Genomic DNA, 27,900 nt, shown 5'->3' on the forward strand with positions numbered 1-27,900 from the left:
CCCGTGCGAGGCTGCAACCCAGCCGCAGGGCCCGCCAGGCCGCCGCCGAGCCTGGGGCGAGGCGTCGGCCTGCTCCCGGGGCCTGGCAGAGGCGCCAGGCCCGGGGCCGTGGGGGACGGACCCCCGCGGGGCTCCCCGTCGAGGCCAGGGCGGGGGCACCAGGCCGCTGCAGGCGATGCCGCCCGGGGGCACGGCCAGGCACCGGCAGAGAGGTGGGCCCCGCCGGGCCACGCAGCCCTCGGCCGCCGAGAGCCAAGCTGCGGCGGGAAGCACCGGCGCAGCCGCACGGTCCCCTTACCACGCCGCACCGAGCCAGGCGGGCGCCACTGCCCCACCTCTCCCCTACCCGCCTGCCCTGTCAAGCACCGCCTCCTCCTCTCCCCGCCCCGCCACAGGCCGCGGCCCGCCTCTCGTCCTCCTCCTCCTCCTCCTCCGCTGCCTGACAAGGGGACGGGGGCGGCAGTCGCGGCGAGACGGCAGCGGGGGGGGCGACAAGGTAGGAGGCAGCCCTCGAAGCTCCGCCGGTTCGGGCTCGTTCTCGTCCTCCTTCTCCTGTGTGCGGGGCATTGAGGAGCGACCATGGTGAAGGTGTCGTTCAACTCCGCGTTGGCGCAGAAGGAGGCGGCGAAGAAGGAGGAGGAGAACAGCCAGGTGCTGATCCTGCCGCCGGACACCAAGGTGAGGGCGGCAGGGGACCGAGCCGCCGGGGCCGGCCCGGCCGCGCCGCTCCGCTCGGCGGCGAAGTGCTGCCGCGGGGAGGGAAACGCGCCGGGGACGATTTTATTCTTTATTTGCTCTTCTCAACCCTGACCCCTCGGCGATAAACGGCGGGCGGGCCAGCAGGGAAAGCTGCGCAGCGGTGTGCCCCGCCGCCCCTCTCAGCTCACGCTTCTAAAATGGCTGACAGGAGAATGAGCTTTTAAAGCTCCGCTTCTCCCTACTTTGGGGATTTTTGTGGTGTTTTTTTTTTTTTTTTTTTTTTTTTAGCCCGTCAGCGCTTGGAACGTGTCCAACTCGGCTTTTAAGGCGCTTTCGTCGTTTTTGCGGCGTCCCGTCCGTACCCGCGAGTGGCGGCGAGCTGGGGGGCTGGCCCCGGCAGGGGGCTGCCCTCGCCGTCCCGGCGCGGTGAGGCGGGGGCGGTGCCGCGGGCGACTGCCCGCCCGGTCCCGCAGCCCGTCCCCGGCCCGCTGCCCGCGGTAGGGAGGACGGGGCATCCCGTCGGTGCGTTCGGGTCGGTCGCGGGAGGTGGGTTTGCGTGGAGAAGGCGGATCGCCTCTGGTCTTCACACGGAGTTTAATTCCCCTCCGGCCGCACGGATAAATCCGGCAAGCTGCTAGGCGAGCTCGCAAACCGAAAACGCTTCAGGGGCAGGGAGCGCTCGGTGAGGGTGAAATGGGAGGTTTGGCCGTGCTCGTGCCGCGGAGTGTGTACAGAGCCTGGTGATTGTGTGTTACAGCGAACTTCGCCTTGAAAGTTGGGCTGGTTTAAATAAAAGGAACAAAGAGCTCCCTCCCCCCCCGCCCCAGAACAGCACCCAAACTCCGGTCGCTGTCGCCTTCCCTCCGCCTCTCCAAACAGCAACAAAGAACAAAACAGCAACGGCTGTTAAAGTTTTTGAAGTGCAAAACTGCATAAAGGTTTTGGGTTGCAATTTCTATGCCTCCGTAATCAAAACCGGGTTTTAATTAGGAGTAGTGTAATTTGCTCTAAGCTCTTTGGAAAGAGAATGAAAACTTGAAAAATGGCCAGCTGCACATAAACAGCATGCCTTGCTCTTTTCAGTTGCTTTCACAATCTTTTGTGCATCAGGCCTCTGAATTCCCAGATTGGATCTGCAAAAGAGATAGTGTTTATTAATTTCCTAAATCTTTGTGGTTGAACTTCTGCCTGAGAAGACAAATCTGTTGAATTTTTAGCATGAAGTTGGGCCCTGTGTAGGTTTTGCTGTGATTTTGGTGGGATCAGGTTCTTCACCTGCAGAATCCGCTGTCATTTCAAAGCCAAGGGGCACCGCAAGGTGTTTCTAGTGATATCTTCTTGGTACAGCAAGTGGTTAAATGTCACATTTCTACGGAATTTACTGCACTTACAAAACGCCGGCCAAAGTATTTAAGTCCTTAGAACAATGTGCCACAACAAATGAGACAGTATCATTACTCAAATTGCCTGCAATTACGGGAAATGTGTTAGGTGATCTGTGTGCCTAGTTGTTCCTAGTGGGAGTGCCATTCTCTAGGAAGTAATGGATTCCCCGAGCCCAGCTTGAGCTGTGGAGTTCCTTCCTGACCCCAGGTTTGGTGATCGGTTTGACACCGAGCATGTAAACAAGACAAAAACTATAAGTTCCAGAAAACGTGTTTTTCATACTACCTTGGAACCCAGATCTGCCCTGGATGATGTTTTGTTTCCAGATAGCCTACCAATTTGGGCTCATCGTTCCTACTGCTAAACAAACAAAATACATCTGGCTAATGGTACACTGGGGACCAAATCCTCCTGACCTTGTCCAGATATTGACGGAAGCCTGTTATTTGACTATGATTTCCTTAATGCAGAGCTGTAAATTCTTGCAGCTGAGGATGAGATACAGGATCTGCCTTGACTTTGCTCAGGTCTTAGTACTGCTTTCCTTGCCTAGAAATGAGACTTGCAAACAGTTATTAACCAGGTCAAAACATGCTCTGGTCTCACGGTAACTACTTATAAATTCTTGCACTGTTATCAGGGGATGAAGATGCCTGAACAAGGCTTAAAACAGTCCTAAAATAGCATGCTAGGAGTGGGTGCTCTGTACAGATGAAAATTCCAAAAGCAAATGAGTGCTCATAAGGGACATCGAGCCTTTGACATTCTCCTTGACACATTTCCATCTTTTCTTAGCAGAACTGCAGACCTACACCTACCAGCGTGCAAAATTCTCTTGAATAAGCTTTTTTTTTAATGCTGTAAAACATGCAAGCTCAATGAAAGCAGATCTGAGTACAGTAGTGTTGTCTGTAGTTTTAGTAGAAAAAGCTATGCAATCCATGCAGGATTAACAATATTGAAACAAATTATATTATGTAGCTGTAGGGGTATTTGGATCTTCCAGTCTGGGAGTTTATTCTCAGGCCTCGGACGAAAAAAGGAACTGAGGGCCATTGTAAAACTTGATACCTTTAAGGTAAGTGCAAGATACGCTCTTTTGAACTTTGCCTTCTCTGATACAAATGCATTAAAAACGAATCTTCTCCTTTCCACAAGGAACTTCAACTGCCTATGCAGTTTTTTGGAGGGAAGGGGAAGAATAAACCACATCTGACAAATGTATTATTTGTATCACTTCATTGCTGGAAAACCCGTAGCTTCAGATGAGTTTTGAAGGCAATATGAGAATGTATATAGAAGAGTGAATTCTGGTACATTGAAAAAAGGTCCCATCTCCAAAACAGAATATATAGGACATTTGTTTTCCTCTCTCCAGTATCTTTACAGGCGTTGTTTCTGTAAATAGCTCTGGATCACAAGTGTGAACATGGAAAATATTGCAACATTTTATGAAGCTTTCTTTTATGAAGAAAGTCCTGGGAAGCGTTCTCAACTGAAGGGAAAAGCTGAAGAATGGAAGAGGATCAGCAGAATTGCACATTCAGAATTTTATTATCAAGAACTTCCAAAGATTTGAGCAAGGGAAAGAAATGTCCAGAAAATAAAGATTCCACGGTATGAGCTTTTGGGCTAGTTCTGTGATGGTCTCTGCCACTTTTCCTGGCACGCCGTCATGAAGAGTGCCACTCTGTCTGTCATCGCAGGATTACTCTCAAGTAGATAATCTTCCTAGGGCTTATTAAAGAGTGTTTGTGGCCAAAATACGCTGATGACGTGGCATAAAAATGCTCTGATCACACCAAAATTTATCCAGTAACCTCCGATGCAGACACTAATAGGAAATTGGGGAAGGGAGGAGAGGAAGATGTGAGACAAGTAGGGGCTGTATCACAGGAACATCATCTTAAAAAAAGCTTTTGCGGAAGGCAAACGGTTTTATGCATTGGTGTATGCTACTTAAAAAAGAGTTTAAAAATCAAGAGCGCTAATCCTGTCTCTGCATAAATCACCTGTGAGTATTACTGCATGTTGTGAAAGTGGCTCCATACTTAGTGTACTGACAACTGTTACAACTCTGCTACTGCTGTTGGGCTGATACTTCTATGCCATAATTCTTGGTCAAAATACAGAATATTCTTAGTGAAGGTTCTCAGGCCACATTTAATTTTCCACTTTGCTCGTTGTCAGTACAATAGGCTATTTTATGACACAGTTTCCCAACAAACAAACAATGTGTGGTATTTTAACATTTCTCCCTACAGTAGATCTTTCGAGAGCCAGAGATGGTTCTGAGCATAGTTAAAGTCTTCAGACATTTTGCAGGGTCCATTCAGCAGATTAAGTCCTCCCCAAAGCTCTTTGGCCCTTACCTTCCTACCACTGGGGTAGGTGGCAACCTCTTTATTTTTCTACTTTTTTTTTTTCCTTGGGGCACTCAGCTTGGCACATCTTTACCAAATACAGCTTTGTGCACAGAAGCTGTGGATTCACACATATGTATCACAGCTGACCTTTGGATAGCTGTATCTGCAGAGAGTTCAATGTGAAAGTGTAAATGTTAATTTTAAAAGCAGCAGATTTCTGCATTTATTCCTTATGAGAACATTATTACTCTGCACTTCAAAATTAATATTTTTTTTCCATTTAGCTTAATCTTTTCTGAAGCATACTAACATAGGCAATTTTAACACAGAGTAAGAGGATCCACCTGGGAAATACCGTTGAGCACTATTTTTCCATGTAGAAAAACCCTTAGATTTTGTGTAATTGGTGTTAGATGTTTCTGAAAAAAAGGTGTTAGCTTCACAGTTGCTGTACTCTGTGTATATGTATCAAAATACTATATAACATATATACTATATATGTTACTGTACACACTAATAAATAGTAATTTGCTTGTTGTTTTGCTGTAAGAAAAGCAGGCTTTCCTACTTTATGGGATATGTAGATGGATGGTTTTGGGTTGTTTGGTTTGGTTTCTTTTTTCTTGGAGGAGCTTCCTTATTCCCTTCATAGCCTTCCTCCAGCAAATTTTCTATAGCCTTTTCCCCAGTTACCAATTTTCCTATACTTTCCATGATGCAACTAGGTCATTAAACCAACCAGCTTCTGCTGTCTGTCAGAGTGTTCTGGATTAAGGCATGATTATTTAAAAGAGGACCAGAAGTAAAAAAAATCCTAACAAACTGAACTTTCTCCCTCCTCTCCTCCCTGACTTTGCTAGGATTTTAATAAAAAGCCATCAAACCTCAGGTGAAAACCCTCCAGTTTCAGGCACAAAAGGTATCCAGGATTCTGTTACTTATTTGGCTTTATGGGTACCTGCAAGCAGAAATTCATGGAAATTGAGTTTATGTAAACAAAATTTGTGGCAGGAGTTGTTCATGAGGAACACTTCCTAAGAAAAGAAGTCTTGTGGCTGATGTCATCCACTGCATCCTTTTACATGGTGAATCTGTGCTAACGGTTAAGTAGTGCAGCTTCCTAAAAATAAGATCACTGTGGTCTTAAGACGTTTGGCTCCCAAAGCTATTCCATGGAGGTTGCCAGCAGTTGAGAGAATAAAACTAAAAAACCCAAGATCTTAAAAATCTCTTGCTGTTTTGAAGTAAGTTTAGGAATTTGGAATTAGAAGTTAGAAAGTTCAAAAAGCGATTGGGAAGAGATTGTGTCATCCCCATCCCCCCAGCAATGGCAGTGAACCTGTGGGACAGAGGAATTCTGTCCGTGGTCCATTTCTCACTTCCTTTTCTGTTTCTCATCACTTCCCGACCTCAATAACAAATACAAAGCTTTGGTTTGGAAATACAGCCATTTCCCAGCAGAATTGTATTTAGTATTTCAAACAGGATACATTCTACCAGACATTTGTGATAACTGCCTCGTCAGTTGTTTGTATCATTTACGTTTTTGGCTGGCTGAGCAAGAGCTGATGTCCATACATATCATTACAGTTTACATCAGTTTAGTGCAGGGATGAGCATAGAGACAATGCAACTACTTTACGCAGTTCTAAATAGTTTCTCTTTTCAGATTAACAAACTTATATTTGGCTGAGGCCTCTTGCCCTAAAAATGTATTTAGAGAACTTTTTTTTTTTTTTTGCTTAACATTGTCATGTGGCAACATCCATAATTAGATGAAGCTTTATATAGTGCAATATCTGGAAAAACTATTCTGTGCTGTTAATGTATTGTTAATAGTTAATGCCATAAATACTTCTCTTATGTTCACTTCTGTCTTTCTGTGATGCAATACTCTTCACCTTTCTGATAAGCTTCAAGAAACTAGTTTGGATATTAACATTGCATAGTGGTATGAAAAATACGACTTAGAGGCTCTTGGAACCAAAAGTTCTGTTCACTGGGGGAAGCTAAAGTAAAATTAGTTCATTTGTGAAGATGTGGATCAAGATGAGATGATTAATTTTCCTGTAAAAACAAACATTTGAAAGAGAATGTGCTTGGAATCAACAGTATTTTCAAGGGAAATTGTTTAGACTCCTTCCATTATAATGAATATTTAATCCAACATCTGAATGTCTATTTCAAGAAAAGTTTAATTTCAAAATATAATGTGCTTGTATGTTTTTTTTCCTGTTAAGTATTTTAATGAAATGTTTACAGTGGCAAATGTAATCTATCAGTTATGTTTCTATAGACTCAAATAATTTTTCTGTGTTATTTGTGTGGTATTTTCCATTTTTTTCTTATCAGCAATTTAATATTTTTTGATGCTAATGGTTATTTGAGTGGGAGTTTTAAGAATGGTAAGGATACATACCTCCAATAATGTTTTCAGTTAATGCTTCTGCATTTGTGATTTTGGAATATGTGTCAGCATTACACGTATTTTCTATCCAGTAGCCACTAGCTACAGGCACCAAATAGCTTACATATAAAGAAAATAATTCCCTCTGTGACTCTTAGAAAATACCTTCAAAAGCAAATATTGCATTTTTAAGTCCTCGTCATTTTAAATGTTCCTCATTCTGCGCTTCCAAAAACATTATGACATATTTCAAACATAAGAACTGCAGCCAGGATAAGTGGGATAAGTAATGGTGTGTTCTGTTAGCTATTGCATAGATTGCCTTTTTTTTTTCCCATTCCCCTCCCCCTATGCTATGATTGACAAAGGTTAGCATTATCTGGTTTTAGTCTCCTGATCCATATGAATAATACAAAATTCATTTTCTTGCTATTTATGTACTGCTTTTTATCCTCGGTGGAAATTACTTTGAATCTACAGATGAAAAGCATACTAATTTATAAAACTCAGATATCTGTCCTAATTTTACAGATGTGGTAAACCGAAGGAATGAGATAATTAGTCAGATTGAGCTCTGCAATGAAGTCGGAAATGGTTTTGCAGCAGACATCACGTGGCCTAGGGTTTAGACCACAGTGGACACATAGCGAGACTCCAGCTCCTGTCTGAGTGATACATACGTCATCTACAAGCAAGGGTCCTTTGTGCAACAGCCATACAAAATTTGCCATGAAAAAAAAGGCAAAGTAATATTTGCTCAACAGTTATTATAGAGGTCATGGAAAAAACAAGTTGGTCACTTGTTTGCCCTTTCCATAGAGTGTTAGTGTGTGCATGTATACAAATATTTTTAGGAATTTTATATATTATTAATTATATAATATATATTTTTATATATATACACACACAGACATATAAAAATAAAACCCACAGGAATTTTAAGAGTAGAGTTCCTTGAGTGCAAATTCTTGGATAATTTGTGGTTGTCTTCCTTCTAGGGTTCATCAAACTCCTGCTTTTGATGGCAGCTTTCTGCTGTTCTGAGGGCAGAATGAGATGGTGGAATGACTGGAAAAAGAATATGCTGGGGAGATTGTAACTGGGAGGGGGCAGTGATCTCTGGGGTGGATCTTGCATGGTTGCTGAATCACGAAGGTCTACTTACTGTTTACTTTAGGAGATACAGTCTACATAGAAAACCCTTGCATTTGCACGTTTGAAAATGCAGTACCCTTTGCAGGGTGGGAACATGACTTTTTGAGGCTGCCACACAGTGTGGTTGAGTTGTCTTGCCCAAGATTTGCAGTTTTGGGAAGTTCTTCTGGTGAGGTGTTTGAACACTGGCCAGCGTCTGTGTTTCTGCGAGGTGTGATGCAGCCAGGTGCTGGGCACTGGAGCGTGGGCTCCACTTCAGGCTTTGAATAGTCTAATTGCAGTGAAGCCCTTTTAGATTGGTACAACAGTTTCTTCTAGAAAGAGGGCGTAATTAAATCTAAGTCTTTCAAGGTCAGCTCTTCTGTGCTGATACTCACAAGGGCTACAATTAAATGCTATTGTGTATTTGCACATAAAACGGTTTCCACTCAGAGAACTATGCTTGCTGTACAGGTACTACACATCTTAATTCACCAATATATGTATTAGCAAGGTATGTTTGTTTGAGGACAGGATTGCCATTCAGAGGAACCCCAACAGACTACAGTAATGGGCTGAACAAAACCTCATGACTTTCAGAAATAACAAATGGAAAGTCCTGTACCTGGAGCAGACTCATCCCCTCCATCAGGACAGGTTGGGAACCAACCTGGCTCTACTTGAGAAAAACCCAGGGCTCCTGGTGGAAAGTCAGCTGGGCACAAGTCACTGGCATCGCTGAAGGCTGAGAGCTTTCTGATCCAAAAAAAGACATTGGCAAACGGGTGCAAGTCCAGCAGGGGCCATCACTATGGTTGGAGGCTGGAGCACAAGCCCTGTGAGGAGTGGCCAGGGAAGTGGGGCTTGTTCAGCCTGGAGATGAGACGGCTGTGAGGGCCCTTCACAGCAGCCTCCTGACACCTGGGGAGGTGACTGAGAAGACAGTGGCCATAAATTGAAAAACCAGAGCTTCTGACTGGGTATGGGTATAAGCAGAATATTTTTCAATCTGAGAATTGACTGCTGAGCAGGTTACCCAGAGAAGCTTTGAAGTGTCAGTCCTTGGAGGTTTTCAAAACTTGACTGAACAAGAGCCCTGAGCAATCTGGACAGCCTTCAGAGTCCGCCCTCCTTTTGAGCAAGAGGCTGGCCTAGAGAACTCCCGAGTGGTTTTTGTGATGCTAGATTCTACTTTTGAGAGAAACTGAGACACAGCATTTGTAACGTGCTTGAGATGACATACCATCTGTGGCTGAACTGGGAATAGAGTTATTAAATTCTGAGGCTCAGTGGTGCATATGTGCATGCTAATGAGATCTCTTGGGTGAAAGAGCCGACACCGCTTGGGAAAATAGTCTTGAGAGAAATCTAGGTTAAATCCACACAGCATTCCATCATACTGATGTCTGAGATTCAGGCAGTCACAGGAAAAAAGCAGAGAAATTTCTGACATAAAAAGTGAGCAGGATAAGGAAGAGATGGAAACTGGAACAATCAAGGTCAAAAAGATAATTTAGTATTGATCCATTTTAAGTGGAATAGGAACCTTCTAAGTTCCTGTTTTCAAACATTGATTTAATTCAGGATAAGGTTGAGAGGAATACTGCATTTAAAGTTACAGATTTATTCCGTATAGTTTTTGTAAGTATGGTGGAATGCAAGTCAGTTATAAGTCAAAGAATGGAGGTGGGGAAAAGGGTTTATTTTGGCAATGTGTAAAAATTAAGCATTTTTTGGAATTGGACAGTTTAATGAAATGTCATGTTTGTCATGCTGTAATGTGTAGTGATTTCAGGACATGGTTTAGTGGGCATGGTGGTGTTGGGTTGATGGTTGACTCTATGATCTTAAAGGTCTTTTCCAACCTTAATGATTCTGTGATTTTGTTTTCTGAAAGCAAAATGTATTCTGAAAAATGTCCCATATAACCTCTTAGGTTTGGGGTTTCTTGTTTTAAAAAGTAAACATCCCCATGGGACCTCTTGCTAGATATCTGTGCAAGCTTGCATCTGCGTGTTTTGGTTTATGGCTTGTGAATTGTTGCATCAGAACACTTAAAATACTTGAGAGAATGCAGAACAAATTTCTGTCACTGATTTATGAAAATGTATAGGTAAATTCATTAACACTTGCATATCATATGAAAAAAACCTGTCTCCAACCACTTCACTAGCCATGCTTATGAAAACTTTTTGTTTTCAGTACAGTATGGTGGCAATCCTGGATCTCTGTGGCTGTCAGCAGCACAAGAACTTTTGAAGTCAGCATCCAGACATTTAAAGACAACACATTTTCCAAGTGTTGTAGGTTTTGTTGAAGTTTTATGTTGAGAGCAAGGGAGAAGGCAGAAGAATCATAAAGACCCAAAGCAAAGGAAGTAAAGGTTATGTGGAGCTTTATTACTTGTCCAGCACAGACCCAGCACTCTTGGATTGATTTCTTTTAAAGTGATTCATTGATCCTCTTCCTGCATAGTGTTAGTGTTACTTAAAAATAGCTGATGTGTGTCTCAGAATCACAGAACAGTTGAGGTTGGAAGGGACTTTTGGAGATCATCTGGTCCAACCCCCCTGCTCAAGTGGGGCCACCTAGAGCCAGTTGCTCAGGACCATGTCCAGACAGCTTTTGAATATCTCCACAACCTCCCTTGGCAACTTGTGCCAGTGCTCAGTCACTCTCACAGTAAAAAAGTATTTCCTGATGTTGAGAAGGAATATGAGATGATATTAAGATCCTGTCGTGCTAATTGCTGTACAGAAAAAGCAAGCAGGGTAGTCCTTAGCCCTGAGTGTTTACAGTGACAATGCAGGACAAGAGGCACAGGGCTGTTGGTTGGTGGGGCAGGCTAAAGATATAGAGCACTTCTGTGCCCATAGCCCAGCTCCTCTTCCCAAGCGTGTAGCACCCCGATGATGTGGTGAATGGTTTATCTTGTAGCAGTAACGAAGGGAGAAAACAGAAATAAGGTGTGCCCACTACTCTGTGGGTGGCAGAGAAGAGAGAACTCTGCTTTGGGATGGGGAAAGATGCGTGGGGCATAGACACAGGATAAGAAGGAAATTATAGGCAGACTTGAAACCACTGGGTTTGGAGGTGAGAGAAGGGAGTTGGGCAGAGAAAAGAGCAACAATTTAGGGAACACAGATTGAAGAAAATAGAGTGAATGTAGTGTGTGGTTAGTTGTACAATTGCTGTAGACAGCCTGGGATGAGGACAAAAGCTGTGCATGTGAATCACCTGAAGAAGGTCCTTGCCTGGTCTACAAGGAACTTCCAGGCCATCTAAATAAATGTTTGTTTTTTGTTTTTTTCTTTTCTTTTTTCCACTTTCTAGTCCATGTAAGATCAAGGCTAACAATAAAAATAAACACTCTTTACAATACTGCTCCCAAATTTAATCAAAACAGCAGACTAAATAGTTATAGGCTTCTTCTTTACCCATCCTCTTTAATTGTTGGCTGCTGTCAAGTTCTGTAATCTCTTATCTCAGAAGTTGAAGGCAGTGTTTAGGTAAATTGGGATTACTCACATCAGTTAAGAGTTGCAGGATTACTCTTCCAAGACATGCTTCTTTTATTGTCCCTCTATCACGTAGCTGTGGGTGAATTGCTGATTCACATCCTTTACATTCACTTTACAGTTGTAATTTTCCTTGACTTCCTGCAGAGAAATTGAAATCTTCATGTTCCACCATGTTTATCTCTAGTTTTATTTCCTGGTCCACTTTTTTTGCCTGTTTTCTGATTTGTTTTTGTTCTCCCTTCGCCTCCATCTTTCCCAACACATGCAGCTACCTTCCTACTCACCAGCACTGATTCCCTTTTTAAGATGATCTTGAGCTGGCTGCTTATATTAATGTTTTTATTCCATGATGGTTATGACGTTTGAACCATGAAATGAGTCATTTGACAGACACCTCATTTTTTAATAAACACCCCAATTATTTGGTGAAAGGTAGCATTCAGCTAATATCAAAATGACAGTGGACTTTGGAAGGCTTTTGGAATGTAGTTTCTTCCTACTGGATTTCCTAGTGTTGTACAACAGATTTTGTATTTACAATATTACGTTACAGAACATACACAGATATTAGAAATGCAGGAAGAGGTTAACAGTACCAACTGCCTAACAGTTAATTCTAATTAATTAATCTCCTTGGTTATCCAAGCTATTCTGCTTGCTGCAGCGAGCAACAAGCAGAACTAAGGTCTGGTACTCATGCTGTTCTTCAGGCAGAGAGCCTTTGGCCAGATGGACAAGTCCCTGTCCGTCTTGACAGAAGAGGAGCTGGCAGTGCTGCCACGGAAGGGTTGCAGTGTTCAGATATCAACTGCACATAAACAACCATAGCTTGTTTTCAGGCTTCATCATCTGGGTAGAAAGACTACGTCACTCCTTGTGATAAGCGAGAGGTCTCTGAAGCATCTATTGTATATAAAGTCTGTTTTTCCAGCTAGCAAGTTAAAAGTTCATTGTACTTAAAATTTAAATTTAATTTTATTAGGAAGCATAAAATTGCTGCTTGAGAGGCAGATCGGTATGATGGCCTTCCAGATTTGCAGCATCTGCCAAGTGAGGAGTCTTGCAAAAGCCTGCCTTTATTTCCCATCTGCAACAAGTAATAAATAGAATACCCAGCTTGGAGCAGTCTTCAGGCAGGAAAACCATGGGAGGAATGCAGACCTCTTTCTAAATTAAGTTCATTTTAAATTGACTGTCTTTTGGGAGGTTTTTCTACAGATGTCAGATTTACAAGTCAAGGCAGGCAAGCCTGACCAACAGAATACAGTTTATACAGCCCTTGGTCAGTATTTTATTTCAAGATTTTTTAGCCTCCCTAATTAAGAAACACTTTCAGGGAGTCATCATTAACTTACCTTCTCCCCATTCCACTAGTTAAAGCTGCAGTTGGTCAATATTTGGCTCCAGGAAGCTCAGTCTGCCCCACTGCATTCTCTCCATCTGAGTGAGCTAACTGGCATGCAAAGGATCTCGGAAGAAAACTGTTCTGAACAGCGTCCATCCAGTTCTACCCACACTAATTCTAAGCTTTTGTGTGTGTGTGTGTGTGTGTGTGTGTGTGTGTGTATATATATTTGAATGATGTTAGATGCAAAATTATGGACAGTTTGTGTATTATACTGCAGACATTTTTAGTTATATTTGGAATACTCAGTAATACTCTGCATCTGGTTTCTCTGTGGATCAAAGACTGCGTGTTGGTTCTCAAAGACATTTCCCCTTTCCAAAGTTATTTTTATTGCTATTGTATCTATTTTTAAATTTGGGCCATTGTCTTCAGCATAGGTGCACAACGGTCATACAATATTCTGGACTCCCCACAGCATATCCATCATATCTGATTTAGGTGGATTCTTACCTAATTGATTCATACGATTTTTTTTTAATCATATAATTGATGTGTCCTTAATTTCTGCATAGGAACAAGGTCTGATAATCTTCTCACCCATTTTAATATGAACTAGGCATATGCCTTGTAAGTTTTTAGACTGCCTCACTTTTGTAATGTTAAAGCAATTATATTCCACTATGTACAAAAAGCCACAAGGGGAAAATCTAAGTAATTACCAAGTCTAATTATACACATTTGTGGCTCAGTATTGGAGTTGCTTAGAAGAATTTTGTGCTGTTACCCCAAATATGAATTTGGTCTTTCTGAAATTTGGCGTTTATTTAAAGTAAAAAAAAGTAGCGTTAAAATTGAACTGAAAAGAGTGAGAGAATATGTGGCCAGTAGCCATTAATAACTGCTAACGTTTGCAGGTTTAGGGATTCTTAACCTTGGTTTTTGTTTGGTTTTTTTTTTAACCCACTCCAGAACAGTTAATGCTAATTGTTGTAAATATGTTTTTGTAAAGATTTCTGTAATTGAGAGGTGCTTTGGTAAATAGTTTGTGGTATCATTTGTCCATCTCCAGAGTGTTTCCATGGTTCCAGTAAGAAGACAGAGTGCAGTTTCACATTAGCTGCTGTGGTCACTGATGAAGGGATCTTTACTCAAAACTGCAGTCATTTTGCAATTTCTCTGTGAGAAGATGACCGGTTTGAGAGAATCTTGCCAGCGTCTTTAAATCTCAAATAAGAGAGAATTTGATGCTTCTCACTTTCTATCTACAGGAAAATTGTTCCTGCAGAGCTTGAAGCTATTTTCAGGTTGGGAAGTTCTGAGCCATTAATTTTAACACTGTAAGATTTAGTGTACAAGTGGCAGAGAGATGCTTCTGTTTCACGTCTTGTCCATGGGAAATGGGCTAATCAAATGTTTTCCAATTAGAACAATCGTCTCATCACGGCAAACAAGCCAGTATTGGGCTTGCATCCAGTTCCTCCTAAGGCATTTTGCATCAGAGAATATTAGTTCTGTGGTATCATCTTAATGTTGAGGATTCACCAGGAAGTTGGAACTACACGGGGCAGGGATGAAGCAGAAGAGGGGATAGAAAAGGACCGGAACAGCAATGATTAATTATTGCTGCTCACAAAAGTAGAGAGGCATATTTTGAGAGGTCAGTCTTCACCTCAAGTACATGCTGCTTTCTTTTGTCAGATACCTCTGGCAGTGGAAAGCTGACCTAGAGAAAAATTAGTCAGTGAAGCTGCAATCTCATGTTTGTGCTCTGGCTTCAGAAGCTGGCGCTGCTATCTGGGAACAAAGCGTGGTTGTAACTATGTGGGGAGAGGCACTAATTCAGCACTGTTCCTCTTAGCGGGGATCCACTTTCACTTCATGTTCTTTTCTTTCAGAACATGAGTCACCTGGAAGGAGGGTGAGCATCTGTCGCACTTTCTCCTCTTGCGGCGCGGAGGGTCAGATTTATATAGCAAGGGATGAATTACTCTTTTGGGTCAATTCAGCCCGAACTAAGCTGTCATGGCAACAATACAAAAGCTTAGCCATGGTACAGCTACTAATATAAGTATAATTTAGCTTCAGTGGGTTATTTGTAATATATTAATTTAAGGTGGTTTTAAACTGCTTGACGGTGTACTTATTTTTCAGATTCGGAAGAGGAAATTAGTTCTATGTTCTCCTTCAACAGCATAAAATGTTTTCAGTGTTACCTAGTGCTTGTGGTTCCTCTGTACTGAGATGCAACACCTCGATGCACTGTCCTAAGCAAGAGGCTAAAGTGGGTTTGAACTCTTGCTCTAAATTTGGTGTGCTGTTTTCAGTAGGCTATGGACAAATCAATGCAATGGGCAGCTACAAATACAAAATATGTTACTGTGCCACCATTAGGAATGCCTTCAAAATAATAGTGATAAAATGCTGGTAGAGGATCTAAAGAGTTGTTTAAATGTATTGTTTACATCTGTCATCTTGTATATCAAAGCAAAATTACTTAAGGTGGAATACTGATAAACTTGTCCTTCAGGTTCCTCCTGGCATTGTAAAATTGTAAAAGTTACTTTCCTTCTTCTGATTATTTTTGTGGCTTATGCAAAATTAATTTCCAGGTTCATGCTGTGTATGCCTTCTGCACCATTTCCCAGATGCATATTTTGTAAGTCTTTCTGATGTAAAAATGGCAGAGGCAGTTATTCCACTAATGGATACTTCTGCTTGGAGTTTAAAAAACAGGGACAAAATAAAAGCAGCACTGGGAAGGAATAAAGATACTCTTTATATTATTCACTAGGGAATATTTTGGCATTGTATCCCAGAGCCAGTTTGCTATCGATTTTTCTGACATTAACTTGTAACAGTTTAAATGATAGCTATTTTAAAAAGTTTCAATTGGGTGTCCTTTATGCATTGAAATATCTAGGGAAATAGTTACCTAATGATACAGGGCAACATAAAAATAAAAATCCTTGTTTTACCTGGTTTAGATTTATAATTGAGATGATTTATAGAAGAATCCACAGTGCATCTTAACCTGACCTGAAAGTTAATTAGATTACCACGGGTATTATGTTCTATTCTCAGTCTTTGCAAACAGCCAGGTTGAAAACCACACAGCTAGTAAACCTGTAATTCTTTACACTGAATTTTTTAAATAATTAGTAATGTAAAAACTTTTAAAAGTTGTTACTTGTCTTTTTAATTCTGCTTTTTCAGTCCACGGCAACTGTTTTCTAGCCACTTTCACTTTGCCTTGTAATGTATCCCAGAAGTGTTGGTTTGGAAGGGGCCTCTGGAAGTGATCTAGTCCAGCCTCCCTTTAGAAACAGGATGGTTGCCAAAGCAGGATCAGCCATGGCTTTGTCTAGTTGAGTCTTGAAAACCTCCAAAGATGGAGATTTCACAACCTGATTTACTGCAGTAGTTTGCAAGGTAATGCAAAACAAAATCTGTGAAATATCTTCGGAGTTCAACTCTAAATATTTCTGAATCAGATTTTGGCAGTTGTTGCCTGGCAAAGAAGCTGTATTGCCACTTCTGTGTGGAAGATAATTGCAGTGTACTGTAAAGGTGGGTTTCATGTCACCTAATTTTAGCTGCATGTGAATTAGGTACCTAGTTTGTTAACCAAGGAATCTCCCTTTATAATCAGTGCAAAGAAGTCCCTCCAAAAGACTACTTCTCCCTCTCAGGGATGGTTGAGATGAGTCATTCTCAGGAAGCGCCTCTTTTCCCCACTGTTTACAGGGAGGGTCCTCTTTCCATTTAGTGTCAGACTTGCTTAGATGGCTTCAGCCAGATGAGGGGCGTTCCTTCCCCACTGGACCAAGGCAGCATGGAGACTACACCCACGACTTTGTTCACGTGGAAAAACATTGTAATTAGCAGATACTGCAAAAAACCCATGAGGCAGAACATCAACTGACAACCATAGCTGTCGATGACGATTCAAGTACTTCCTTCTCATGCTCTTCCTCCATTTTCTTGTTTGGGGTTTTTTTTGTTTATTTGGTCGTAATGATTTTGCCTTGGTCATCATGCTACCCTATTGGTTTTTTTTGGTTGCACAGCGGTAGTGAATTGCTTTGTATTTATTTGAATTCTGATATTTTCCCAGGATTATCATGGCTTGGAAGTGGGTGACTCAAACATGGGGGGGGTTGTTGGATTGTTTTGTTTTGTTTTCTTTTTTTTTTGGACATGAGTTATGCAAACACTTGGGGGAGGAAAAAGCGTTGTGATGTGGCTGATAGAGGAAAGATTTTGCAAGCAGCAGTTTATTGCATACGGTGCCTGTGGGGACTGTATGGTTATGCAAACTAGTGCCCCAAAGGGGAAACATCCTATCATTCTTTTAGCATAACATTTACAGCAAATAGAGTGAGGCACGGCCAGTGCTGTCTTAGAGCAGAAAACTTCTTTAACTACAGCTTACAAAGCATCTTTTTTTCATTCCCACTCTTATTATTCTGCCAGCAAAGAGGTGGTAAAGTCTCTTTCTTCCTGATGGAACAACATAGGAAAGGATATATTTTGCTGTTCTTATTACCTTTGATCTTTTGTTGGTTCTTCAGGTTCACTTAAATTGCATATACCAAGATAAAAAATAATCTGACCTTTCTGAATTGACTTCCTCGCTCTGCTGTAGTTGCATGGAGGTTGCTAGAGAAGGGGTATTTTTCTGTCTGCAATCTGAGAAGTGGCTCACTGTGTTATTAGGTACCTTCGGAGATTAGATTTTTGTCTTCCTTAAGTCTTAAGCCTAATGATTTAGTCAGTGATGATAGCATTAAAAGTGAGTGTTAAGTTTTCCTAAACCTCGACGTAAATAGGTCTGTTTTAAACTTTACCAAATAAAATATGTTTCCAAACAATGGTGATAAAGTACGTATAGTCTTTTCTCATGGATGCAATCTTTGTACTTGCTGGGCCTGAACTGTCTGCTATCATCTGTGTCTTGGGAATGGTGCATTGAAGGTCTTTCTCTGATGCATTTCAGGACCCTGAGGATGCTGTGCCTGTTGGGCAGAGAAGGGCCTGGTGCTGGTGCATGTGCTTCGGACTGGCCTTTATGCTGGCTGGTGTGATCCTGGGTGGTGCCTATCTGTACAAATATTTCGCATTCCAGGTAAGTCAAATACATTTTGTTATGGGAGGGTTGTGTTTTACTCTGTTACGCCTTACATTTAGGAGAGGGAAGAAGACCAACAGACTAAACCCAATAGCCTTGCTACTCCTATCTTTATCTTTCTAAAACTTCAGCTTTTCTAAAGGCACAGTGTTTCGCCTGCTCTGAAGTTACCTGTTGGCAGAGGAGGGTAGGGACGAAGCTGGCAAATAAAAGACAGCAACGCTTTTGAAAACCTTACTTTGCAGAGAAAAGATTCTATCTAAATAGGACTTGGGTTTAGAAACCCCAGCGGTGTCCCAGATTTTCACCTGCTCTGTCTCCTGTTTCGCAGTGCCTAATACTGGAGGTGGATTAACCCCTCAAAAGTCTCCGTGTTTGACCCCAGATTTCCTGTATGCATGCGGTACTGCTAACACACAGGAAAGGGACTGCTTGTCAAAGCAGTGCAGTGTCTGTCCTCATTCCTAGCCTCCACAGGGATAAGAAATACAGGCCCTGAAGGGGACTTGGGAGAAGCACAGTCAACGTGGTTAAACATGCTCTGTCAAGTCTAATCCATGCTGACGAGATTAGACCTCTGATAAACTGTATTTTCAGTCTTTAACAAATGGCACTGCTGCAAGAGGAGCCTCGTGAAAGCAGTGGTGGTGGGGAAGTGGAGCATTTACCTGAAACATGGGAGATCTGAGTTAAATATTGTCTTTCTTGGGGGCAGTTGTCACTGCGGAGCGCTGGATGTGCTGGGCTGTTGTCCAGGTGGTACAAGCACACTCTCCCTCCTTCAGAAACTTGCTGGGGTTGCAAGAGTCACAGGATCAGAAAGGGAGAGTATAAGCAAAACATGAATCCCTATAGCCCAGTGTTTAGTGCACATTAAATACAAGGTAGAAATTCTGTGTTCTTGTCCCTGCTACCAGGATTTTTTTTTCCCCATTTTAGTAGCTGCTAACATAGAAGGCAAAGTAATTAAACATGAGAAATTCTAGCTGAACTTGCAGTTTATAGTCACTTTGGCTGTCACATTAACCTAATTTACAGGGGAACAGTAGTGTTGCAAATGGTGCTTAAACAGCATAGCATATCTTGGTGGATTAACAAGTTCAGAGTAGCTGAAGGCTTGCTGTGTTAGTAATGCATGTTTCATCTGCGCTTAGCACCGCAGTGCTCCACCTTTCACATGCCAGCTACCTGAAATGGAAAGTGCTGTTTAATTCAAACCTGTGGTACTTGTTTGTGAGTCAGATCTGCATTGAAGGAAACATTCAGGAATTGAGCTAACATTGCGCTGAAGGCATGTTTTCAATGTAAAAATTTAAATTGATGGCATGTGAATATGCATTAGTTGTATGTTTCTAAAACTATCTGGCCTGTAAATTTGGTAAATTACTTCCTCTGACTCAGCACTTTATTTTGCACTTCACTTGGGTAACCTGCCATGTGTACTGTGAGAGAATGACACAAATCGGTTGTTTTAAATTCTTTTTATTACCTTTTTTTCTTTCAAAACTGTTCAAAACAAAAAATAATTTATTTTAGAAACTGACTTTCAAAACTTCTGAAGTATTGCAAAACTAAGCAACTTCACAGAATAATTAAGGTTGGAAGGAAACTCTTGAGGTAGTCTAGTCCAAGCCCCTGCTGCAAGCAGGACCAAATTCAGAATTAGACTTCCCTTTTAAAGGTGATTTGCATGACCAATTTCAATGTCTTAAATTGTAATTATTGACTGCAGTTAAATCATAATTTAGTAATAATAACAATAATATGCATACATATAGATGTAGGAACTTCATTGTCTTTCTAAAACTAAGATGCAATGTGCCACAGCTAATGGATGGAAAATAGGAGACTAGATTTTAAGAACTTACTTTTGGGATCCTGTTTTTCTTGAACTCCAGGGAAGGACTCCCTCTGGGTTCAGTACAATCAAGGTTTTACCCATGGTCCTGTTGTAGATAGCAACTCGCTCCTGCTTCGGTGTATGAATCAAATTAAAGGGAAAACATTTCATCTAGTCTGACAAGTTTTTCTTCTCCACAGTGCTTTGAGAATATTAGTTTTAAACTTCTAACAAAGCTACTGATGTTTTTGTTGCTGGGTTGTTTACTATTTTTAGCAGGGTGGTGTGTATTTCTGCGGAATAAAGTACATTGAAGATGGCTTAAGTCTACCTGAGCCTGGGGCAGAGGCTCAGAGTGCTCGCTACCACACAATTGAGCAAAATATTCAGATCCTGGAGGAGGAAGATGTTGAATTTATCAGTGTGCCTGTCCCTGAATTTGCTGATAGTGATCCTGCTGATATCGTCCATGACTTCCACCGGGTAAGAAATATTTCTGAAGAAACTGAAAGCATTTAAAACTCAAAAAACGTTCCCCTTCAGTCATCCTGATAAAAGTACTCCCTAATTGCTGTGGTGGGGGAAAGCAGAGGGTGGAGGAGGCAGCAGAAATGTTTGGATCAGCAGCAGGCTGCAAGCAATTATTAACCGGGCATACAAAGTGCAGCATTACACAGTCATCATGAGATAGTTTGTAAACCACCATTTGCAAATACAGTTCTGTTTTTAGAAAGGGAAAAAATCTTGGAGCTATTTCCTTTCCTTTGTATGAGGAAGTAAAGAGAACATAGTTCTTGCTGTGCTAAGTCCACCAAGCCAGAATTTGACCAACTGCTGTGGTGCCGAGGGAAGTTTAGGAAGGGCTGTCATAGCTTTGACCTTAACTTGCAGGGGCTGATTGCATCTGACGTCACTAGGTATGTTCAGGCCCCCCCCAAGATTGCTCTCGTAGCATAGCTCTAAACCCCCAAAGCGGCAGCAGAAAGGAAGGAAGCGACCAGCTGACTGACCGTGGAGGAGAGCTCATTTTCCAGATGCTGTAGGAAGCCTAGCAGAAGCTAAATTTTCCTTGTGCACCACAGGCTACTGTGATTCGTAAAGGCACTGAACCAGGTATCAAGGCACTTTTAGCTGTTTCTTTTTTTTTTTTTTGTAGAAACAACTTTGATTGATAGGAATCGTGGTAATAAATCTTTGGTAAGGCAGCTGATGAGCCTGCAGCTCTTGGTATTAACAAGAGAGCTGTAAAACAATTAGAAGCCCTTCTTTTCTCTGTCAGCCTGATGGAAGCTGCCTGCTGGTGATGAAATGTTCTACAGCTTGTTTTCAGGAAGCTAAATTTCTGTGAACATTTGAAGACTTCACTGAACAGCCTTTTTAAGTAAGGCTGAAAAAGAAGAATAGGAAAGTGTCCTATTTTTTATGCAAGCTTCAGAGTTTCAAGTTTTCTAGGCAAAATGAGTGCTATCTATCAAATATTCATAACCAGATTTGGAGGAAAACATTGCTTGCTTGAGCTATGTAATTTAAAAAATATTCCTGAATATATTTAGGGAGCTTCTGTTAAGAGTTAAAGTAAAGCCTCTAAAGAGGGAAAACCAGGAAAAAAAAGCAGCATGTAAGAAGTGAATAGGAACAATATAGTATTAGAAATTTACTTTTTGATTTAATGGGCTTAAGGCTTTGCTCTAAAGGTCAGTGCAAGGATCATTTGCCATAGGCACAGCACTTACTCCCATGTAATGAGATTAGTTGCACTGATGATTGCTGTCCTGGTACTCTTTTGACTGTTGGGCTCTTGGTGCTCAGTATTTTATATACATGCACAGCCTTACAGCTTTCAGCAGCTTGAGATAATGTTGTCTTTAGCAAGAACAGATGCAATAAAACCCAGCTCAGTGAACAGAGCCATAGGATTCATCAAGATAATTCCCTGGGCTTTTATATCTCTGTTTTTATCAAATAATGGCAAATAGTGCAGCTCAAGTACTATAAAGATAATAATTCAGCTATGAATAATCATTAACCCTTCAAGTCAGTAGTATTTTTGAAAATAAAAGGATTTTTGTTGCATTATCTGTAACAGTAATTTTTCCTTCTATATTTTGTTCTTACCAGCAGCTTTTCCCCTTTACACTATAACAAAATATAAAAGCATGGAGATTAGAGCAAGGTTTTTGCCCTGTTGTTTCAAAATGCAGGCACTAGGAATAAATGAATACTGTACTTCATTCCCTAACAGCTCAGATACACATTTGTAATTTCATTACTGTAGTGCATTTGAGCTGCTTATTGCCTGCTGCCTTGCACAAATCCCTGTCATAGATTTAAACTCTCATCAAGACCGCCTTTTCTTTCTGCACTTACCTACTCTCAAATTGGGTTTTGTTGGACAGACTTTATAGTGAAGAAAACAGTAATTTGAAGAACAACATGAAGCAATAGCAGTTTAGCAAAGCCTGTGTGTGAATTTTCTGATGTTCTTGTTATTTTGATTAAAATAAATACTTCCTCAACAGAGACTCACTGCCTATCTTGACCTTAGCCTGGATAAATGCTATGTGATTCCTCTGAACACTTCAGTTGTTATGCCGCCAAAAAATTTCCTGGAGCTGCTCATCAACATCAAGGTATGGTTAAATCATAAGTAATTTGTTCTTAAGACAGGGAAAAAAGAGCATTGTTTTTTTTTTTTTGGGCCAGAATTCTTGACCTTTATACAAGACGCACGTGTTTAGAAAGTTAACTGATCACTAGAGATCTTTGCAAAGAGAGAAGAAAGTCGATAACCTTCTTAGTTAGTTAACTACAGTCATGAAGGAATTACTAATTCAGAGGAAGGCAAACAAACCTGATTTTATTCTTTGATACTACAAATTTGGCCGACAAAATTGTGTAAATGTGGTGTACCTAGACTCTTTGATATTATTCTATGTGGTTTTTCATTTATAATCCATTGTGACTAAAATTGTCATAAAGCACATATGCGCAGGACTAAGACTGGTTAGCTGAGAGGCCTGAAGTAGATATACTGTGAAATCTTTTTAACATGGGCATTATTTAAAGCACAGGTCCCTAGGGTTGGCCCTACTTCGAACTGGTCCAGTGGCTTGGGGGTGATGTACGTGAGGTGTTTTGGATCTGCTGTGCATGCTCAGGGAAATTAGATGTGCCACTACGTGTGACGGACTAGTGCTGCATGTGAGTTCATAAGGCTTCCAGCAGCTTTAGGATGGATCTTTCTGCTTCCAGGGAGGTTTTGTAGGAGTGATCAGGATTTGGACTGTATGATTAGCAAAGCCCATTTAAGCAAGAGGGTTTTTAGTATAGCCAGATTCCTGGGTCTGCAAGTACCAGACCTTCAGAACAAGATTAATTTTCCTAAAAACAAGGACTGTGGAAAGAACTGAGGTACCACAATTGCTAAACAACTGAACATGAATTTTCCATATAACGTTGTGGGAGCTCTTAATCTCTTCCCAGCAGAGTTTGATAATTGAATACTACTGCCAGGCTTGTGGTGCTGGTGCTGGCCGGCTTGTCACCACCATGGGGACATGTTGTTCTGTTAGCAGTAGTAACTGGGTGAAACGTAATGGCCTGTGAAATTGAGGAGGCCAAAGCAGATAATCTAATGGGGTCTCTTACTAATTTAACGTGAATCATTATCTTTTTTTTTTTTTTTTTGACTCTTACATATGTATGCTTTTAATGCAGATTTAAATAGTATTTATCTTGTTTTTCAGCCTTCTGGTTTCCTTACACCCCCCCTGGGTGGGGAAGAGAGCTAGCTGATAAACTAACTTGTGTCTAAGATTTGGGAAGAGTGTTTTAAATTTTATTTTACCGGGCTTTTGTAATTTTAGAATTGTTAGTATCATCTTTGGGTTTACATCTTTCAAACAAGGCTTTGAAATTAGGACTCCAGGAAGCATTTTAGCCACTTCTGAGTGGTTCGTGTATATAAATAAATTTCATGTGAAGAATGACTTCACAAGTAAGTCCTCTGCTGCTTTTTTGCTGCCTATTTTGAGACTGGCACTTTTATTTCCTGTACATAAGGATGAGGTGGTGTCTGTAAACTCGGTGACCCCATATTTTTTTACTTTGTGTATGCTGTTTTGTTTCGATTTTCAGTTAACACAAATTCCACTACTAAAATTTGTTAATTTCCTAGTTTGTCATTAGTACTAAATCAAATAAACTTGTTTACAAGTAAGAGGATAACCAGGCATCACGCATTTAATTGAAAATCTGTGCAAAAGCAAACTGTTTTGATCATTGTCCCCAACAGTGAGTGCCCTAATTTTACAAGACATCCGTTTAATTCTCATTGTATTAACAAAAAGCTGTGGGCATTTGATGTCTCAGAAAATCAGGCTGAATATTTTGTAACTGAAATTTGGGAAACTATTCTGCAGATGCAGAAAGTGAGTAAATCTCTGTTTACTGTCTTGCAGTCCCACTGGTTGCACAAGGAAAAAGATATATCACAGAATCACTAGGTTGGAAAGGACCTTTAAGATCATCAAGTCCAACCATTAATTAGTTTCATTATATGAAACTAAAGTGCTCATTTCATTAAAATGAGCTCCAAATACATGCAGAGGGCATTTTATGAAAATGGAGGTGCTCTGGGCTGTTCTGTTTTTTAAAAAAAGCCATAATTTTGGCCTAAAGATAGACATTTCTATATACTGATACAGTTTGCTTGAGTATGTGGACAGTGAAAGGCCTCCTTATCCTGGGAAACAAGGCTGAAGCCCAGGTATATCTGTTCATCCACCTCATTCCTGTTGTTGAGCCAACTGGCCAATTTTAACCATATGCGATGCACAGGACGTCTCAAAGATGACGATATTTGCGTCTGTACTGGATCCCTCTGCTGGGTAGTCGCTCCTGCAGCAGGTGGGCAGAGGAGATTCCTGCACTGAGCTCCCACTCCTCTTGCACCCCTCAGCTGGGTCCAGGGCGTCCCAGGAGGGCCTGCTGTTTGGAGGGCATGAGCCCAGGAGTGTCCTCGCAGGATGCCCCAAGTCCTCAGCGCTGCTGCCCACCCTGCCAGTGCCCTGCACTGCTGCTTTGCTCTGGGGCTCCCTTGGGGCTCTCTCATCCATTTGAGATGCTGGGGTTAAGATACAGTAATTTACAGTGATTTAATTACCAAATAATGAGTGGGATAATTTGGGAGTGTGAAGTCTTCCAAGCTCTTATTTAAAGAAAAAAAAATGCTGCTGTTTTCCTCATAGGACAAGCTGAGGAAAATTTTTATAATTTAAAGAGAATTTTGTACAGTCCTTTCTTTCTTTGCTGAAAAGAATAGCATTTAATCAGCTTCTTCTCAACATGATGCTTGGACTGGAAAAACAGTCTTGTTTTGCAATGGAAATTTCAAGTTGTTTATTGTCAATGAAAAATAGTGATCTTTCACCACAGAAGCTGAATTTGTTTCCTTAATTAAGTGATAATTTTATTTTTATAAAGCAAGCAACACCTTCTCTGCTGCCATAAAATAGAATCATACTAACAGGATTTCTTAAATGAAGTAATATTTCAAAAAAGTTGATGATCATTTACCAGTGGCAGTAGTAGGAAATTGGCTGATAGCTAAGTATGTGCATCTTCAGCTGTGTAGAGCGAGGTGTGTGCAGAGCAGGGTTCCTCCATTGTTTCAGCTGTGGCAAAATAACACTGAAGGGACCAGAAAAGGCTTGGGAAGCCTTTGCGTGTTGTCATGGCTCTTCCCTTTTTCAGTGTATAGCCTTAAAACCCCTGATAGACCACCATGGCTTTCTAATACCTTGCCATATAAACAATTGTGGGAGTCACCATGATAACTTATGGGGATAGATGGTTTCGTCTTGCATTTGGCTTGAGAGTTGTGACCCACGCTGTGAATATGTTCAAGGCTTCCCAAACCAGAGGATCTCCATGTAGAGCATGCTTCTTCCAACTCCTGTTTGGGAGTAGTTCCCACTGCGATCTGTTGGGCTGTTGTTAATTAAGTGAAAACTTTGGATGATAAGTGCAGGACTGATCCATGACAGTGGGTGTTTCTGGGAGGAAACATTTCTTCTCTGCTGAAGACTGACGTTACTGCAGCAGGAGGGCGGTGGATGTATGCATCAGTGGAATTTTTGTGACCTTTTTGAATATAATAATTATGTATTTCTGCAGTGCAGTGCAGTCGTGTTTGCACATTTAGAATAAAATTCTGTGGGTCATAAATGTTTTGAAAGAATTCAAAGAAGATATGTCACAGCCATGTTAAAGAAACACACTGCAAAGCGTTTCTTGTGTACTTAGACCACGAAGAGATGGCTTTTGACAGAGCTGTTATATTTTTGTTCAACCAGGCTGGAACATACTTGCCTCAGTCCTATTTGATTCATGAACAGATGATTGTTACTGATCGCATTGAAAATGTGGATCAGCTGGGATTCTTTATTTACCGCCTCTGCCGTGGCAAGGAAACCTATAAACTACAGCGCAAAGAAGCCATGAAAGGTAAATGTTCCTCCTGCGATCTTTTTGTGTTGGCAGAAAGTTCAATGCTGCTTGAGTTCAATAAATAGGCTTGGTTGTGTTGAAAGGAATGAGTCTTATTAAAGCAAGGGTTGCTTATTGCAGTAACTGGCTCTGTGGGCTTAAGTACATCTGATATTTTCTGTGTAGGTATGGACATAAGTCATTTTATTGTGCAAAAGTGCTCAAGGCCCCAGTGAGCTAGGAGCTGCTAAAGTGTGTGTGTATGCATGGGTATCTTTTCTGGGGTTCAGGCTTTCACTGATGCTTTTCTTTAATCTTGTTTCTTGACCCACCCTGTCAAAACAAAACAAAAAAACCCTTTAATACATGAGAAGCCATAGCTTTGTAGTCCAAGTACAGCATTGCAGGTTTTTCTTGTCATTAAAGCCATCTATAAATTAGTCCATGTCTTTCTATTTGCATTGGTGAAATGTGAGTAAGAGTTGTCTTCACAGGAGAGTTGTAGTGCTTGGTATTCCTTCATGGAAAATATTTGAAAAACATCACTTGGAAGAGTCTTGACAAGCTATTAAATATTGGCTTAAAATTTGCACTTGGATTTTACTCAGACTTGCTTCTTTTTTTTTTTGTTTTTTTGTTTTTAACTATATGGGATGTGCAAGTGCACACTGAAGCATTTTAATGGCTTTAGTCATATTGTTGGACCTGACTGGTTGGGAAAACGAGGAAAAAAAATACATTTTATAAAAGTAATTTAGAACGAAGTTTAAAAATGAAAAGGTTTTAATAGCAAAATCCAATTCAAAATTCAGTATGCTGATCCTGTGGTAATAAATGATGAGCATAGGTTGGCAGTGAGCATTAGTTCGGCTAAAATTTGTTTACTTTCTGTCTTTTCCCGATTCCAGGGTGATGTTGTTTAAATACTACTAGTCCACTCTTTTTTGCCTGTAGCAGTTTATTCCTTTGCTGTTCGTTTTCTCATGTCCCTACAAGCGTTTTTACAGATGCACAGAAAGTGAGATTGGGAACTGATCTGGGTTAAAACTAGCCAGTGGGGGGGTTTGGCAGGTTGGTTTTAACTAAACCAGTACGGCAGTTTGGTTCACCACACCTTCAGGATCATTGCCTGTTGATGTTTTAAGTACGAGTATGTGCCTGTGTGTGTTTCCTCTGAGAGGGGGATCAAAAAGGGGGAGTTCTGATTTCTGGTGACATCTTCTTATAGCACATGTAAAACTGTTATGTCTCTGATGCACCTCATCTCCTCTTCTGTTTACCCTCCGTTGTTCTTTATTAATCCAAACAGGAATTCAGAAGCGTGAAGCTGTCAATTGCAGAAAGATTCGACACTTTGAGAACAGGTTTGCTATGGAAACTCTCATCTGTGAACAGTAATGAAGAATATTACTGTTACAGGAGACTTAGAAATTACAGTATGACCCCACCCTTTGTACTGTGTGCAGTGATTGTTTTTTTAAAATCTTCTTTTATGTAAGTAGTGGACAGGGCTTTACTGCTGAACACTTTCCATACTTTTCATCTCATGATACATGTAAAATCAATACGTTTTAGTTTTTTT

General features: G+C 41.1%; 1 protein-coding gene across 1 annotated transcript; it reads left to right on the forward strand.

The window, feature by feature from the left end:
* The first annotated feature begins 363 nt into the window (after positions 1–363).
* Positions 364–27,836, forward strand: ITM2B (integral membrane protein 2B). The gene is made up of 6 exons (XM_082007001.1): positions 364–678; positions 17,858–17,986; positions 20,106–20,312; positions 22,349–22,459; positions 26,186–26,336; positions 27,628–27,836. The coding sequence occupies exons 1-6, from the start codon at positions 580–582 to the stop codon at positions 27,714–27,716; spliced, it is 786 nt and encodes a 261-aa protein (XP_081863127.1). The 5' UTR covers positions 364–579; the 3' UTR covers positions 27,717–27,836.
* Positions 27,837–27,900: the final 64 nt, after the last annotated feature.

The sequence above is a fragment of the Phaethon aethereus genome (genome assembly GCF_964289735.1).
Source record: "Phaethon aethereus genome assembly, chromosome: 1".
Lineage (NCBI taxonomy): Eukaryota > Metazoa > Chordata > Aves > Phaethontiformes > Phaethontidae > Phaethon > Phaethon aethereus.

Bases quoted from the DNA above. Each gene is read 5' to 3' on its own strand.
- ITM2B (XM_082007001.1), top strand. From the start codon at position 580: ATGGTGAAGGTGTCGTTCAACTCCGCGTTGGCGCAGAAGGAGGCGGCG. The intron at 17,987-20,105 runs GTAAGTCAAATA...TACTATTTTTAG, and splicing joins ACAAATATTTCGCATTCCAG to CAGGGTGGTGTGTATTTCTG. The intron at 26,337-27,627 runs GTAAATGTTCCT...TAATCCAAACAG, and splicing joins GCGCAAAGAAGCCATGAAAG to GAATTCAGAAGCGTGAAGCT.